Source organism: Panthera uncia, chromosome C2 (assembly GCF_023721935.1).
Source record: "Panthera uncia isolate 11264 chromosome C2, Puncia_PCG_1.0, whole genome shotgun sequence".
NCBI classification, from domain to species: Eukaryota; Metazoa; Chordata; class Mammalia; order Carnivora; family Felidae; genus Panthera; species Panthera uncia.
The window spans coordinates 111,941,103-111,958,044 of NC_064810.1; the positions used below are offsets into that span (position 1 = coordinate 111,941,103).

General features: G+C 37.6%; 1 protein-coding gene and 1 pseudogene across 4 annotated transcripts in view; both read right to left on the minus strand.

Annotated features, from left to right (window-relative positions):
* RNF13 (ring finger protein 13) overlaps positions 1 to 16,942 on the minus strand; it is a 162,139-nt gene that overhangs the window by 128,603 nt on the left and 16,594 nt on the right. For 3 of the 4 annotated variants that reach the window (XM_049629714.1, XM_049629716.1, XM_049629713.1), the window contains exon 2: positions 5,792 to 5,921. In XM_049629714.1, coding sequence (XP_049485671.1) covers positions 5,792 to 5,905 — 114 coding nt within the window. In that variant the 5' untranslated portion in view covers positions 5,906 to 5,921. Of the gene's footprint in view, positions 1 to 5,791; positions 5,922 to 11,596; positions 11,619 to 16,942 lie in introns of those variants that run through there. The other variant, XM_049629715.1, reaches the window with a different exon arrangement.
* On the minus strand, positions 7,772 to 11,572 carry LOC125921951 (mitochondrial carrier homolog 2-like; annotated as a pseudogene).

Sequence of the window (16,942 nt, forward strand, 5' to 3'; positions counted from 1 at the left end):
ACATCTGTATTTGGTCACTGAACCTATCCATTACTGCTGGGATAGTCAGCCTGGCAGTATACTTGGAAGCCAACACTGTTTCAGGGTAATTTCCTACTGTAACAAGAATTCGTATTTGCAGAGTGCTCTATGGTTCACAAAGCGCTTTACAGTCACAAAGGGCTTTTATATCCATTACCACCATGTATCTTTTAATCTCTTAAGTAAGAAACCTCTCTTCAATTGATTTAAGTGTTGAACTTGAGAAAGTCACTTAACTCTTCCAAGACCAAAGACACTACTGTAAAATAAATTGATCTACATCAATATAGATAGACCAAAGAAAAAACACAAATGTGTGCAAGTAGTACTGTTTTGAAAAATGTACTTTTAAATTCAGGAAAGGAAAATCTACAACTGCAGTAAGCTTTTTATCTTATCACTTCCTATTATTAAGGAGTTTCACTCTTTTGGCTAAAATTTCAGAAATAAAATGTCTAGCTTGAGCAACAATACTTGTAACAATGGGACTTGGAATAAGTTTGGTCACTGAGTGAGATCCGTTTTGAAATTCATTTGACTTTCTTAACAGCAAAATAAGGATTGTCCCACACTGCCTCTTATACTCACATTATTTAAAAAGAAAACAATATTTCTATCATGAACAAAACAAAAACATCTTTAGCACAAAAGTGCTTTACTTTAGTATTGGAGGGTGGACTGCTGCTCATGAAATTAAAAAATGCTCACTGTGGGGGTGCCTGGGTGTGGCTCAGTCAGTTAAGTGTCTGACACTTCATTTCGGCTCAGGTCATGATCTTGTGGTTCATGAGATCAAGGCCCGAGTCAGGCTCTGAGCTAACACTGCAGAGCCTGCTTCAGATTCTCTCTCTCCCTCTTTCTCTGCCCCTCCCCTCCTTGTGTGCATGCATGCACACTTGCATACTCTCTTTCTCTCTCTCTCTCCCTCTCTCTCACAATATAAATGAATAAACATTAAAAAAAAAAAAAAAAAAAGAACGCTCACTGTTAAAATTTCTGAAGTAGAAAATAAAGTTACTCCTCTCTGGAATTCCATCTCCAGTTACTGCCATATATTAGTTTTAATCCACTTCTTTCAAAAAAATCTTTTCCTTAACCAATTCTTTCCTTCAACAGCAGGCTTAACAGATTTAATTCAATTTAAAAAGTTACAAATGTTAACAATTATTGAGCATTCAGGAGATCATGTTAAACACCTAACAGGTGTTCATTTATTTAATCCTTAAAAAATCTTTATAGGGGCGCCTGGGTGGCTTAGTCGGTTAAGCGGCCAACTTCGGCTCAGGTCATAATCTCACAGTCTGTGAGTTCAAGCCCCGCGTCGGGCTCTGTGCTGACAGCTCAGAGCCTGGGGCCCGCTTCGGATTCTGTGTCTCCCTCTCTCTCTCTGACCCTCCCTCATTCATGCTTTGTCTCTCTCTGTCTCAAAAATAAATAAACATTAAAAAAAAAAAAAAGAAAAAAAAAACCTTATAAAATAGGCCACTATTTTACCATCCTCATTTTACAGATTGGCCACAAAATGTTAACAAAAATTTGTTCTAGGGACACCTGGGTGGCTTAGTTGGTTGAGTGTCTGACTCTTGATTTGAGCTGGGGCATGATCCCAGGGTCATGGGATCAAGCATGTCACTGAGCGTGGAGCCGACTTTAGATTCTTTCTCTCTCTCCCTCTGATTCTCTCCACCGCTCATGCTTTCATTCTCTCTAAAAAAATAAAATAAAATTTAATTTAAACAAAAGAAAAGAACTTGCTCTAGTAAATCAGAAGAACCAGGATTCTCACCCAGGCAATCAGGTCCCAGAGTGCTGGCTCTTAACTCAGTGCCCCACACTGTGTCTCATACAGTCTCATTTCATAAGTAAATGGAGACTTAAGAGATATGAAGCTATTTGTCCAAGGTCATGCGACTACAGAGCGGCAGAACTGGATTTCAATTCAGTTTTCAAATCTGTTGCAGGAGCTCTTAACAACCATGCTATATAATCTGATACATTCAGACTACTAACCACTGGATGCTTCTCTCTTACTCTGCCCACTGACCCTCACAACTACCTACCAAGAAGTAAATTCTCTCTGACAAATAAATCCCTACAACAGAATCAAAAGGCAGACTGGGAGTAAACCAAAATCGGCTTGTTTGACTCTCTGAAACCACATTAAGATAGGTACTACTTTTCAGTAAGATCATGGCACAGCTCAAAGCTAACAAGTCACTTGTAGCCTATATACCTGAGAATAGTCCACATCGATCTGGTTATCTCTAAAGTGTAATGCCTCTGCCAAATCTAAAGCTCCATGTTTCTAGACACAAACCTACATAATTCATAACGTCACATTTCATTTTGGGTCAAAGAAGAGAGATATGATAAAAGATGATGAAGATGAATTGCTAACAGAAATAATAATCATTTAAAGTATCAGGGTGCCTAGGTGGCTCAGTCGATTACGTGTCTGACTCCTGATTTTGGCTCAGGTCATGATCTCACGGTTCATGAGATGGGAGTCCCACATCAGGCTCTGCCCTGTTAGTGCAGAGCCTGCTTGGGATTCTCTCTCTCTCTCTCTCTCTCTCTCTCTCTCTCTCTCTCTCTCTCTCTCTCTCTCCCCCTTCCCCACCCACAAGCGCACACCCACTCTCTCTCAAATAAACTTTAAAAAATCAAGTCCCAAGGAATAAATGTTATTAAAAGAAAATATGAAAAAATTAAATCTCCAAGGAAAGTTAGTAATCAGTTCAAACATTTATTGAATTCCTACTACATATTACTCTCACTCGGCACCAGAAACAAAGTATAGTAAGACACAGTTCTGCCTTCCAGGTACTCACAATCTAGGGGACTTACTGAGTAGTCAGCAACACACTATAGTAGCATCTCCATATTCTCTTAGAACTCTAACCAGCTGGACAAATACTGTTGTCAGGGAAGTAACAAATGGTAGAATTCAACCGCCAAAAATAAAATCATCTGAATTTTATCTTTTCAAAAGGAGCATACTAATACCAGCCCAAAATGGACCAATCTGATGTCCAACTTCTTTAAATCTCCACTCAGATTTCACGATGCTCTTATTCACGTAAAAGGAAAAGCTAACATTTTCTTGCTCTTGACTCATTTCCTTTCGATGCTTGTGTTACTGATCTAGTTCCTCTGCCTTGATATTTAGTTCCTTTTTTTACTAGTTACTGCCTTCACAATCTACTCCCCTCCAGCTATTTCTGCATGGTCAGCCTTCTATCCTTTGGTGTCAGCATAATGACCAGATTTAAGTCCCATTCTGATGGTTCCTTCCCTAGATGATATCAACATACATTTCACATTTACCTGCCTGAAACACACGGAATACTGCTGGCAAGCACTAATTGTTCTTCTATACCTAATATTTTATTTTGTCTCTCCATTAACAAAAAAGCAAACACCTTGGGCCGTCTCATATACTGCTCGAGGAAGTGAGTGAAGGATGAGGAGAATGATTATATAATGAAGATAAAAAAGATAAAGCATTTACTGTGTGTCTGATACTGTTCTAAGTAGTTTACCTTATCTAATCATCATTACAACATACCAGTTTACAAATAAAGAAACAGAAGCACTTACAGTGGCTAAATAATTTGATTAAGATCACACAGCTGGTTAAGTTCCCAGAGCAGTCCACTGAAGCTCCTTTAACCCATCACATAGCTAAACCATAAAATAACAATCCACTTCAGGTAAAAAGGAAAGAAGGAAGTTAAAGGAGTGGCAGATATTACAAAAAACAGAGGAAGGGGAGGGGAGAATATAAAAGAAATCAAAGGAGAAAAGCCAGACATGGAGAACTTCATTCCCTATCAGTCCATAAATCTTCTACTTCACTTCAAAAGTCATCCCAAGACTATTCCAAGGACTCTGGGGACCAAGTTAGAGGGAAATTTGCATATCAATGGACTCCTAGTCCTTCAAGGTTCCACTTCTCCATCTAGACTATTCCAGAAAAATCTAATCAACCAGTTCCTTACTAAAGAGGGTAACAGTGAGAAATCTCATAGGGATTTGAGTTGCTATGCTTCAAAAGTTGGGATACAGAAACCAGTCTGGCTCTCCCAAATTCCACAATGATCCTCAACACTTCCACAAGTACCACAGTATACAGAAACATGGCTGAGCACCACATCAAGCTTCGGTCAGCAACAATTCTGGCCCTTCTGTTTCTAGAGTGACCTAATGTCATTAAGCAAATCACTTGCACCTAGAAATTTAAAATAATAAATCTTTAGCATAGCACCTAGAGTATAGATGTGTAGACACACATAATACATACACACACAGTTAGTTCTTTTTCTGGCTTCAAAGAAATGAGAAACAGGAAATATATACACTTCCCAGTGCAGAGGACAGTAAAACAACCTAGAAAGAAACACTAAGGTTTTGAAGAGCAATCTTCTTTTCTAAAAACTTTTCTATCTACCATCAAAGATCAGATCATTCTGCTTCCCTTCTCATTAATATTAATCTGAGGTTGAAATTTCCTATAAGCATCTTATATAATTTTTAAAAATATCAAGGGGTGCCTGGGTGGCTCAGTCAGTTAAGTGTCCGACTTTGGCTCAGGTCATGAACTCACGGTTCGTAAGTTCGAGCCCTGTGTCGGGCTCTGTGCTGACAGCTCAAAGCCTGGAGCCTGCTTCAGATTGTGTGTCCATCTCTCTCTGCCCTCCCTCGCTCACATTCTGTCTGTCTGTCTCTCTCTCTCAAAAATAAACAAAATTTAAAAAAATGCTTTTTAATATTGGGGCACTGGGGTGGCTCAGTTGGTTAAGCATCTAACTTTGGCTAAGGTCATGATTTCATGGTCCTTGAGTTCAAGCCCCCCATCAGGCTCAGTGCTGACAGCTCGGGGCCTGGAGCCTGCTTCAGATACCGTGTCTCTGTCTCTCTCTGCCCCTCCCTGACTCAGGCTCTGTCTCTCAAAAATAAATAAACATTAAAAAAAGTGATGTTATCAGGGGTGCCTGGGTGGCTCTGTCGGCTAAGCATCGGACTCTTGATTTTGGCTCAGGTCATGATCTCACAGTTTGTGAGTTTCAGCCCCATGCTGGGCTCTGCACTCACACTGTAGAGCCTGCTTGGGATTCTCTCACCCTATCTCAAAAATAAATAAATAAACATTTAATTTTTAAAAACTAAAAAATAATTTAAAAATTAAAAAAATATTGTTATCAAAGTCATTAGAGCTATACTAATTACCAAGAAAAACAGTAAGATTCTATACAAATACACAACATGTAGATTCATGTGTGCAAGAGCACTCTTGAAAATGCACATACTCTATGGGGCACCTGGGTGGCTCAGTCGGTTAAGCGTCCGACTTCAGCTCAGGTCACGATCTCGCGGTCCGTGAGTTCGAGCCCCGCATCGGGCTCTGGGCTGACTGCTCAGAGCCTGGAGCCTGCTTCCGATTCTGTGTCTCCCTCTCTCTCTGCCCCTCCCCCATTCATGCTCTGTCTCTCTCTGTCCCAAAAATAAATAAACGTTAAAAAAAAAATTAAAAAAAAAAAAAAAGAAAATGCACACACTCTCAAGAGCAACATTTATCAAGTACTTACTGTATGTGAGATTTTATGTTAGATACTAAGCAATAAAAACATGAGTAAAGCCCTCCACTTCCAAGTAAAAACCATGTGTACGTGCCTGTATGTTCATAGGTAAACGTCTTACCATTTAGGACTTCTTAAAAGCTCTTCTTTAAGGGATGTTTTAAAACATGAATAAATCTTACTGTACTTACTGCTAAAATGTCTGCTTCTACAGGTAGTAGGTTTAAGAATGCAAAGAGCTGGACAGTCAAAATGGTATAGACTTGTGTGGCTGACAGCATGAGCATCCCGATGGAGAGCAGCATCTTGCTGTAAAATCACCTGGAAGATAAGCAAATAAGTAACGATGAGCTCTGGTACTTGGTCCCTGAAAACAAATCACTTAATATGTTAATTCCTGATGTCCAAAAAAATCTTACAAATGTGTTAACATTAAAATTAAACATATTTCAAAAGCATAAGAATTTAGACAGATTTGGACATTTAAGTACACACCCAAAGTTAGTCAATAACCACATAACTCATGGTAACTAAGTTCTGTGTTTTAACCACTAAACAAATATCCTTCCATGGTTCTCAGTATGTAGTACGGCTTGTCTACTAATTCAGTTAGGAAGGGAACTAGATTTCAATGAATATAATGACTAAAAAACACAAAAAAATCCCTTTGCTTTACAATTTTTACAATTTTATTTTTTTAATGTCTATTAAAAAAAATGTGCAGGAGAGGGACAGAGAAAGAAGGAGAGAGAGAGAATCCCAAGCAGGCTCCACCCTGTAAGCACAGAGCCCAACATGGGACCCAAACCCAGGAACCATGAGACTATGACTGGAGCCAAAATCAAGAGTCAGACACTCAACTGACCGAGCCACCCAGGCACACCAACAATTTTAAAAAATTTTTATAATTCTTTAAATATAACTAATAATTTCACGTGCAAATTAACTTTTTATTTATTCTTGCATATTGCACCCACTTTAGAGAATATAAGAGAAAAACCAGCCATATATTATAAATACGCTTTGCTCTGTCCCTCCTAATGATGTATGTACCTTTTTCCCTCTACATCCTAATGGCAATAGTGCAGCTACCTTTTCCAACTTCACCCAATTTTCTATGAGTCCTTAGCTGTCTTGCAGCAAAAAGATACCATTAAAGGACTAAACAATAACCAAGTAATAAGAATAAAATTCTCTTGGTAGGCCTCAACGATCAGTATAACATATTTTTTTAAAGGTGAGAACAAAGTTTGCAAAGACAAGGGCCTTTATTTTTATTTTATTTTTATTTGAGACAGAGAGAGAGAAAGAGAGAGGCAGAGAGACAGAATCTTAAGCAGGCTCCGCGCTCAGCACGGAGCCTCATGAGGGACTCAATCCCATGACCCTGAGATCATGACCTGAGCCGAAACCAAGAATCAGATGCTCAACTGACTGAGCACCCCAGAGACAAGGGCCTTAATAATGAATTATTTCAGTAAATGCCACTAACTCAAGTAATACTAATTTTGATGATGATTACTGTTGATAAGGCTCTGTATCAACAATGTGACTCTTTGACACACACTGAAAGAGAAATGCCTCTGAACAATTTTTGAACTACCTTCTTACAAAACCATTAAGATCAAAGAAGAAATGAAGTTGGAAACATGTCAAATGTATAGATCTGTTCCACAGAGACAAAGAGTGGATTAGGGATTGCCTGGGGGGCTGCAGGTAGGAGCCAAGGGAACTTGGTGGGCAGCTAGGAATGGGGAATGACTGCCCATGGGTATGGGGTTTCTTTTAGGGGTGAAGAAAATTTTCTAAAATTAGATTATGGTGATTGTTACACAACTCCATAAATATACTAAAAATCACTGTGCTGTTCACTTTATTTTGTGTGTGTGTGCTGTTCACTTTAAATGGGTAAATCTTATGGTATGTTAATTATATGTCAATAAAGCTTTTTTAAAAATGTTAGATTTGGGGGTGCTGGGGTGGCTCAGTCGGTTGAGCATCTGACTCTTGATTTTGACTCAGTTCATGATCCCAGGCTCATGGGATCGGGCCCCAAGTTGGGCTTTGTCCCTATGCTCCTCTCCCCTGCTTGTGTGTTCTCTCTCTCCCTCTCTCTGTCTCTGTCTCTCTCTCTCTCTCAAAAAAAAAAAAAAAAAAGTATAGATTTGTTGCTATTAGTTTCTTAGGAAATACATGTTATAATATACCTTTGTGCAGAAAAGAGTTAACATAGCAGGCCTGAGGCTGCTATCATTAGAAAGACCTGTTTGCAGAATTGGCCCTTCTTATTTCAGGAAGGTTCCCATTATTCCCTGATAAGAACGTCTCATTGTGTCTGAACTCTGCAAATAATGTGGTTATGTTGAAAACACATTTTCTTTCTGATAATCTGAAATTTTGAATGCTAGGTAGAGGGTACTTACAAGCACAGTCCCCAACAGAAACCCTGAGCACTGAATCACTGAACAGTGCCCAATATAAACCCTGGGTACTGAGCATTTCACATGTGTTGTCATAACTTAGTGCTGAGGAATTAAGTATATCCTGCGTGACTCCATTGATAAAGGACTCTTAAAAGCTTATATCTAGTTTTCTCTGGACTTTACCCCACGAAAAATATCTTTGAACATTTGGAAACTAAACAACACAATTCTAAATAATCCATGGCCTAAAGAAAAAGCCTCAAGAAAAATGTAAAAAAATGCATTGAATTGAATGAAAATACAACATATTAAAGTTTGTGGGACACAGCTGAAGCAGCGCTAAGAGAAAATTTATAGCATTGAATTCATACATTCGTAAAAGAGGAAAGGATTCATTTTGATAATCTAAGCTTCCATCTCAAGAACTTCAGAGAAGAACAAAATATACTCAAAAGAAGCAAAAAGAAATAAATAATAAAGATAAATCCACACTGTAAAGGCCAACTGAAAGTAACACCGATATTCAAGTTGATGTTCAAAAGGTTAACCCTATGCTTAACACAGGTACTCAAGGACTTCAAACCAATGCTCAAGGCACAATAGCCACTGGACTGTTTCCTTCTTTTACTCTGGATATGAGACAGCAGAGACAGAGGGGAGGGGGAACATGTACGTGTGTATTTAACAATAGGCAGTGGGTTTGGTTACACTTCTTTTTGCTTTTATTACGTTTTGAAAAATAACACGTTCTGGAGTTTTTATTGTCTCTCTTTACAAAACTAGCCCTTATTGATTGTTGAAAATGTGCAAAAAATTTAAATCACTCATAATCACCAAATTAAGGAATAACTAGCATCCATATTTTGGTGTGTAACCTTCCATTCTTTTAGTGATATGTACATTCAAATATATATTTAGCAAAACTGGGAATATACTATATGTGCACATTGTTTTGTTAACTGTAATCTTTTCACTTCATATATTGTGAATATTTTCCTAATTCATTAACTGTACTTGAAAAAATTAAAAATTTCAAACCCTGTACCATAGCATCCCCTGGAGAACCAAGCAGCTAGCAGTCCAGGAAACCCTCTGGGGCTTCCACACTTTTCAAACATTTTTTCCAAGATCAAATGACTATTTAAAAAGCAGCCACACTGTATACAAATCAACATTCTCTCCCATTACTCCGTGCATCTGGGACTATAGAAATGTCACTGTTGGGGCGCCTGGGTGGCTCAGTTGGTTAAGCATCCAACTTCGGCTCTGGTCATGATCTCACGGCTCGTGAGTTCAAGCCCGGCATCAGGCTCTGTGCTGACAGCTCAGAGCCTGGAGCCTGCTTCATGTTCTGTGTCTCCCTCTCTCTTTGCCCCTCTCCCACTCATGCTCTCTCTGTCTCTCAAAAATAAAAAATAAACATTAAAAAAAAAAAAGTCCCTTTAAAAAAAAAAAAAGAAAGAAAGAAATGTCACTGTCCCTGCCCCACATCTTCAAATTGACATTCTCAGGTCACAACAATAAGTCTTCCTACAGGGGACCATCCGGAAAAAACAAGCTATTTCCTCAGCTCATATTTCTGTCTTTTTGTAGCATTACCAGCACTCTATCCAAGAAGTATATATTGGGGAGTAGGAAGGAGAACCACCAGCTAGTACATAGTTGTTGACAGCCACAAGATTAAAGACAAGCACAGAGGGATAGGTCAATATACTGGCAAAAAAATCCTGTGACAGCTTCGGAATAACTCTTCATTTCACTCCTGGTGGAAACTCCACTGTCCAGTGCATAGCTATTGATGAGGTAGGCCAGTGAGTTACAGAGCCACAAATAAGTGATATCACCTAGGAGACAAGGAATAAGACCTGCAAAAGTCCTAGGATGCCCTCTTTGCAATAGATGGTTACTATGGAGTCACGAAGTCCATAGTACTTGGATTTTCTGCCAATGAATTGTTCCATAAATCCCAGACTAATCGTGTGGAAGGTGTGATGAGGGTAGCAGCAGAATGAGCCACCATCTTTCAAGTTGTCTCCTTGATAAATTGGTTGAAGGAGGGTGTGACTTCTTTCTGTACATTTACAGGGCCTAAATAGTCAACCTTGTCACATTCCTGGTAACGCTGCAAAATTTTACCATGGACCACACACAGTTCCAAGGACTCCTGAACAGTCTTGGAGTTAAGCCTGTGAAAAACCTACACTTCCCATGGATGTTTGCAATGTGCTGAGCATAACAAAACAGACCAGGAAGCCGACTTACTTGCCAACCAAAAATATTTCATCCTACTATTGGAGGAAGAGGCTCATATCCTACATGAGCAACTGGGACAAGATGGTGAGGCCAGAGCCCAGGAGCACCTGACTGGCCCCATCCACCATCATGGTACCTGAGGACATTTTTTTAAAATTATATTTCATACACTGGGTTTCCTGAGGACATTTCATACACTGGGTTTCCTGAGGGTACCTGAGGACATTTTTTTTTAATTGTATTTCATACACTGGGTTTCCACACATGACTTTGTTTATACAAAATGAGAACTACTGGTTTAAAACAATATATAATGACCACATGACATTCCATGTGAATGCACTATAATGGATTTAATGGAATGCACTCTAATGGATCAAACAGAATCTCTATTGTTAGAAAATTTTTTGACTACTATAAACTCTACAATAAATACTCTTGTAGTTAAACTCCATAGGCACACTCTTATTTTTTTTAGATTAAAGTCACAGAAGTGAGTAGTAGTATTCTAACTGTGGTAAGAAATAGGAGATCCAGTATTTGATAGACGTAGGTTTATGCTGAGGCACTGACACATACGAACAGTGTGATTTTGAGACAAAATGACTAAGTTGCTTCATCTGTAAAAGGAGAATTGTTTAGGACTTAAAAGGACAACTCTGTGGAATAAATACAAAAACGCACATAAGGACTTAACAGCAGTGGAATACAGGAGGAAGAGAGTTTTGGGGTGGTGCTGCCAATAGACAAAACAGGAAATACCAAAGGAGAACTACAGTTAGTGGAGGTGAGCACAACTGGGGCTGTTTTTTTTCCATTAATGTTTGTGAAATATTCTGGTGGGCATGTAAACAGAATGCAATAAATAGAAGTCAGGAGCTCTACCCAAGGCACAGAGAGATGTAGTATCATCAACAAATATGTGATAACTAAAGTGATTTTAACGCAAAAGTGAAAATCAAGAAGAGGGCTAAAGAAAACTCTAAACAGTATATAAATTTAAGGGTCAAGAGAAAGGGAAAACAAAGAAAGAGACTGATTTCACAAAAGTTAAGAAAGAAAAGAATGTTGAAATGAATGTGGGGGGAAGGAAGGCAATCAACAGAAGTAAATGTTGAAGAAGTGGCAAACAGTCTAAAATTTTCAGAGTCTGTCCAACTAAACATTTTTATTTCCCTGTAGTCCCACAAGTACCCTTGCTCTGATCAACTCACAATTTCAAAAAATGCACTCTGCTGTCACCAGCTCTATATCTTGTGATATATATATATCATCTATAACAATCATGTGTTAGCCAGAAATTAAAATACAATCATCTACCTTCAAAGGAAAATTCAGGAGAAAATGATGAATCCTATGATATTATATGCAAATTTTTGTTTAAATATATGCAGTTTCTGTAAAAAAAGATCCATAGTTATTAACACATTTTCAAAAAAAAAAAAATCACACACACAAAAAAATAATCACAAAAATCTCCAAGAAATCTTCTGGAGAGAAAGGTTAATAAGTTTAAATCCTTCAATACTATCTTGTAGCACCTAAACTACTGGGTTAAGTCAAATTGTATTACTAGACAACATTACTTACTGTAAAAATGACTTCCTAACTGATGAAAAGAATGACAAGTGGAAAGACTGTTAATTATAAAAGCTTGTCACAAAAACAAAAACGTTCCCCAAGGGGTAATCTCTCTTGAAATCAAGTATGACCCTTAAAGAAACCTGGAAGCTACTCACGGACTGTTACAAAAAGGGGTTCCTTTCCTATAGGAGACTCTCCTATGCTGCTCTGATACCCACCCACATACGCTTACAATTCAGTACACTCTTGGTTGAGTATAAAAGCTGTACCTGAATGAACATAAGGCTTCTCAGTTAAGATATATCTTATGCTGATAAGCCACGTTCCCAGCCTGTATCCTTCCACAAAGCTAGTGAAACCTGGTGTCAGGTTACACCCATTTAGAGTGTTATTATCAACCAGAACCCCTGACTCATCATGCAGAGTGGGTGTTATACCTTTCTTCCCCATTACAATTCTCATCAGTCTCTGATAAATTCGAATTTATTCAATTACTGCAGCCTCTATAACAGAATTCAATAAAGTATTATTTGTTGTGACTCTTATCACTCCCAAATAGAATGCATTCTATTGAGGACATTCTTTTTTCATGATTTTATTTAAGTTCTAGTCCGTTAACATACAGGATAATATTAGTTTCAGGAGTAGAATTCAGTGATTCATCACTTACATATAACACCCAGTGCTCATCATAACAAATGCCCTCCTTAATACCCATCATCCATCTAAGCCCATCGCCCACCCACCTCCCTCCATCAACCCTCAGTTGTTCTCTATATTTAAGGATCTCTTATGGTTTGTTTCCCTCTCTCTTCCCCACTCCCATATGTTCATCTGTTTTGTTTCTTAAATTCTATATATGAGTGAAATCATATGGTATTTGTTTTTCTCAGACTTTTTTCGCTTAGCATAATATACTGTAGCTCCATCTACATTGCTGCCAATGGCAAGACTTCATTTCTTTTTGATGGCTGAGTGATATTCCATTGTGTATATATATACACCACATCTTCTTTATCCATTCATCAGTCGATGGACATTTGGGTTCTCTCCATAGTTTGGCTATTGTTGATAATGCTGCTATAAACATTAGGGTGCATGTACCCTCTTTGAATCTGTATTTTTATATGCTTGGGTAAATGCCTAGTTCTATTTTTAACTTTTTGAGGAACCTCCATACTGTTCTCCAGTGTCTGCACCAGTTTGCATTCGCACGAACAGTTGCAAGAGGTTCCCCTTTCTCCAAAGAGGACGTTTCTTTAGAACGTTTTTGAAAAAGCACACAGAAAAGCCTTCTAATAAAATTGAAGCCACCAATTCAGCCCCTCTGGCCAACCTAATGGTCTAAGTTTTAGCAAGCACCTTTAACCTGACTGATTAACTAAACCTTTCTTTGTGGTTTTACAGATCATGCATTGTTTGCTAATAAGACTCAGAACCAAACCCTGTTGTACACCCCCCCCCCCCCCCCACCAGCCACACCTCAGTACACAACCTCTGAGCACTGCAGTGATAACATCTGAAAGCTGACACCACTGAGTCTGCACATAATTAAGAATTGCTACAGACCACTATGCTCCCCTTTTACTGATTAACTGCCCTAATGTTCCTTTAAAACTCTTTGGGCCTGGGGGCGCCTGGGTGGCGCAGTCGGTTAAGCATCCGACTTCAGCCAGGTCACGATCTCGCGGTCCGTGAGTTCGAGCCCCGCGTCAGGCTCTGGGCTGATGGCTCGGAGCCTGGAGCCTGGAGCCTGTTTCCAATTCTGTGTTTCCCTCTCTCTCTGCCCCTCCCCCGTTCATGCTCTGTCTCTCTCTGTCCCAAAAATAAATTAAAAACGTTGAAAAAAAAAAATTAAAAAAAAAAAAAAAAACTCTTTGGGCCTGGCACAAACCTTGGAGTTTGTTTTTGGACAAGAATCTACCCTCTCCCCAGGTGGCGTTCCTCCTAAATAAAGCTCATATTCCTTTCCTTTTTTTTCTTTTTCTTTTTTTTGGGCCAAGTTTTAACTTAAATTCCAGCTAATTAATATACACATTACTAATTAACATAAACATTAGTTTCAGGTGTAGAATTTAATGATTCGTCACTTATATACGATACTTGGTGTTCATCACAATCATACTACTTTCCAAACAAAAACAATCTCTTGAGTATTGGCCTTCCAAGCAATGAGCAGCTGAACTCGGGTTTTTCGGTAACAAAATCTTGCTAGTTACAAATATCTACCTCTTTTCCTCCATTCCACCTTCTCTCTCTCTCTTTACTCTCTTTCTTTCTTTCTCCATAATTAACAAAAATAGGAGTATTCACTCTAAGTATTCACTCTAAGTATTCCTAAAATCAGAAGTCTACATTTCTTCAAAGTAAGTATTTAGTAGAGAAAATGCAAAAAAATCCTTGAAAACTACCAAGCAGGTTTCTTAGAGGTATAGCCATCATCACAATCTCTGATCATATCCAACTGTGCCTACTACTTGACAGAACTTCACCCATTATTAACAGACATTTTATCTGAAATTAGCTTCCTGACTGTCTAAAGTTTTCCAACTGGCAAATTCTCATTCTACTTTCTGTTCAGTTTATGTCGCCTAAAATGTATTCTTGTCAAAACTATTTTAACCCAATTCTAACAAGACTTCAGAGCTAACTTCAAGCTTACAGGAAATACATAGACAAGAAAAAAAAAAAAAAAAAAAGCTCTAAGACAAGGTGGGTGTTACTTGAGAGCACTGCACCGATTCCTGTAAAATTAAATGGAATAAACAAAATAGTGTAATGAGATGAAATGGGAAAACAGCATGAAATATGAAACATTAAATCCAAAAGCAAAAGTTTCAAGCAAACCAATGATAAAAATACCGTTAAGGAACAAGAGGGGCAATGTGAATGTGCTCTAGATATTAGATACATTTTTTTTTTTTTAAGTAACTGTTCATTTTCTTGGGTATGATGGGAGTATTGTGGTCAAATGAGAAAGTCCTTATTTTTGGAGATGCATAGTGAAATACTTAGGAATGAAATGTCATGATACCTGTAATTTACTTTAAAATACACAAGTCAAAAAATTTAAACCAGAAGACTAGTGAATGTTAAATCTAGGTGAAGATTATATTGAGATTCATTATACTATTTCTCTGTTTATTATACAAATTGTCAAACACAGAAAAGTTTTTTTAATGTACCGAATAAATCATTTTAACTCTTCAAGGATCTTCTTAGAAGGCCTTCAGCCTTATTTTTAAATGTTGATATAATATACATAAAATTGTTTAAAATGGTAAATTTTGTTCAGTGTTAAGTTCAGTAACAGTAACTACATTTACACTGTTGTATAACCAACATCACCATTCATCTCCAGAACTTTTCATCTCCCCAAACTGAAACTCTGTAACCATTAAACATGAATTTCCCATTCCCCACTCCTGCTATCCCCAGCAACAATTTTACATTCTGCCTCTATAAATTTGACTATCCTACATACCTGATATAAGCAAAATCACTTTTTGTCCATTTTTGTCTGGCTTATTTCACTTAGCATAATGTCGTCAAGATTTATCCATGTTGTAGCATATGTCAGAATTTCCTTTTTAAAGGCTAAATAATATCCCATTATATGTATATGCCACATTTTGTGTATCCATTCATTTACTGATGACACTTTGGTTGTTTCCATCTTTTGGCTATTGTGAATAAAGTTGCTACGAACTGGGTATACAAATAACTGAGTCCCTGCTTTCACTCCTTTGGGGTATATGCCCAGAAGTGGAATTGCTGAGTCATTATGGTAATTCTGTTTAATTTTTTGAGGAACTGCTGTATCGTTTTCCACATCAGCTGCACCATTTTACATTCCTACCAGCAATGCACAGGGTTCCAATTTCTTTGCATCCTCACCAACACTTACTATTTTGTCTGTCTGACAATAGTCATCCTACTGGGTGTAAAGTGATATCTCATTTGGTTTTGATTTTTATTTCCCTAATTATTAATCATGTTGAGCATCTTTTCATATGCTTATTAGCTATTTGTGTGTCTCCTGGAAGGAATAATTATTTAAGTCCTTTGCCCATTTTTAATCTGGGTGTGGATGTTGTTGTTGAGTTATAAAAGTTCTTTATATAGTCTGTATTTATTTCCCTTATCAGATATATGGTTGAAAACTGTTTTCTCCCATTCCATGGGTTTTCTTTTCACTCTGTACAGTGTCCTTCAGTGCACAAGTCCAACTCACCTATTTTTTCTTTTGTTGCCTGTGCTTTTAATGTTATATCCAAGATATCACTGCCAAATCCAATGTTATGAAGTTTCTCCCCTATGCTTTCATCTAAGAGTTTTACGTATTAGTTCTACATTTATGTTTTTGATCATTTTGAGTTGTTTTTGTATATAAGATGGGTCCAACTGCATTCTTTTGCAGGAGGATATACAGTTTTCCCAATACTATTTGTTGAAAGGACTGTCCCCCTCCTCCACTCAAAGGTCTTGACACCCTTGTCAAAATTCACTTAACTATATATGTAAGGATTTATTTCTAGGCTATCATATTCCAGTGGTCTGTATGTTTGTCCTTATGCCAGAACCATACTGCTTTAATCACTGTAGCTTTGTAGATTTTGAAATCAGAAAGTATGAGACTTCCAACTTTGTGTTTTGTCAATATTGACTAGTTGAGCTCCCTTGAGATTCCATAGGAATTTTAGGACATATTTTTTTCTACTTCAGTAAAAAAAAAAAAAAAAAAAAAATTCATTGGTATTCTAATAGGGATTGCACTAAATCCACAGATCACTTTGAATAGTACTGACATCTTAATAATACTAAGTCTGTCAATCCATGAACATGGGATGTCTATCCATCTATTTATGTCTAATTTCTCTCAGCAATGTTTTGTAGTTTTCAACATATAAGTCTTTTGCAATCTTGGTAAGTTTATTCCTCAGTATTTTATTCTTTCTGACGCTATTGTAAATGGAATTGTTTCATTAATTTCCTTTTGTGATAGTTCACAGATTTTTGCATATTGATTATATATCCTTCAACTTTGCTGAATTTGTTAGTTCTAATAAGGTTTTTTTGTGG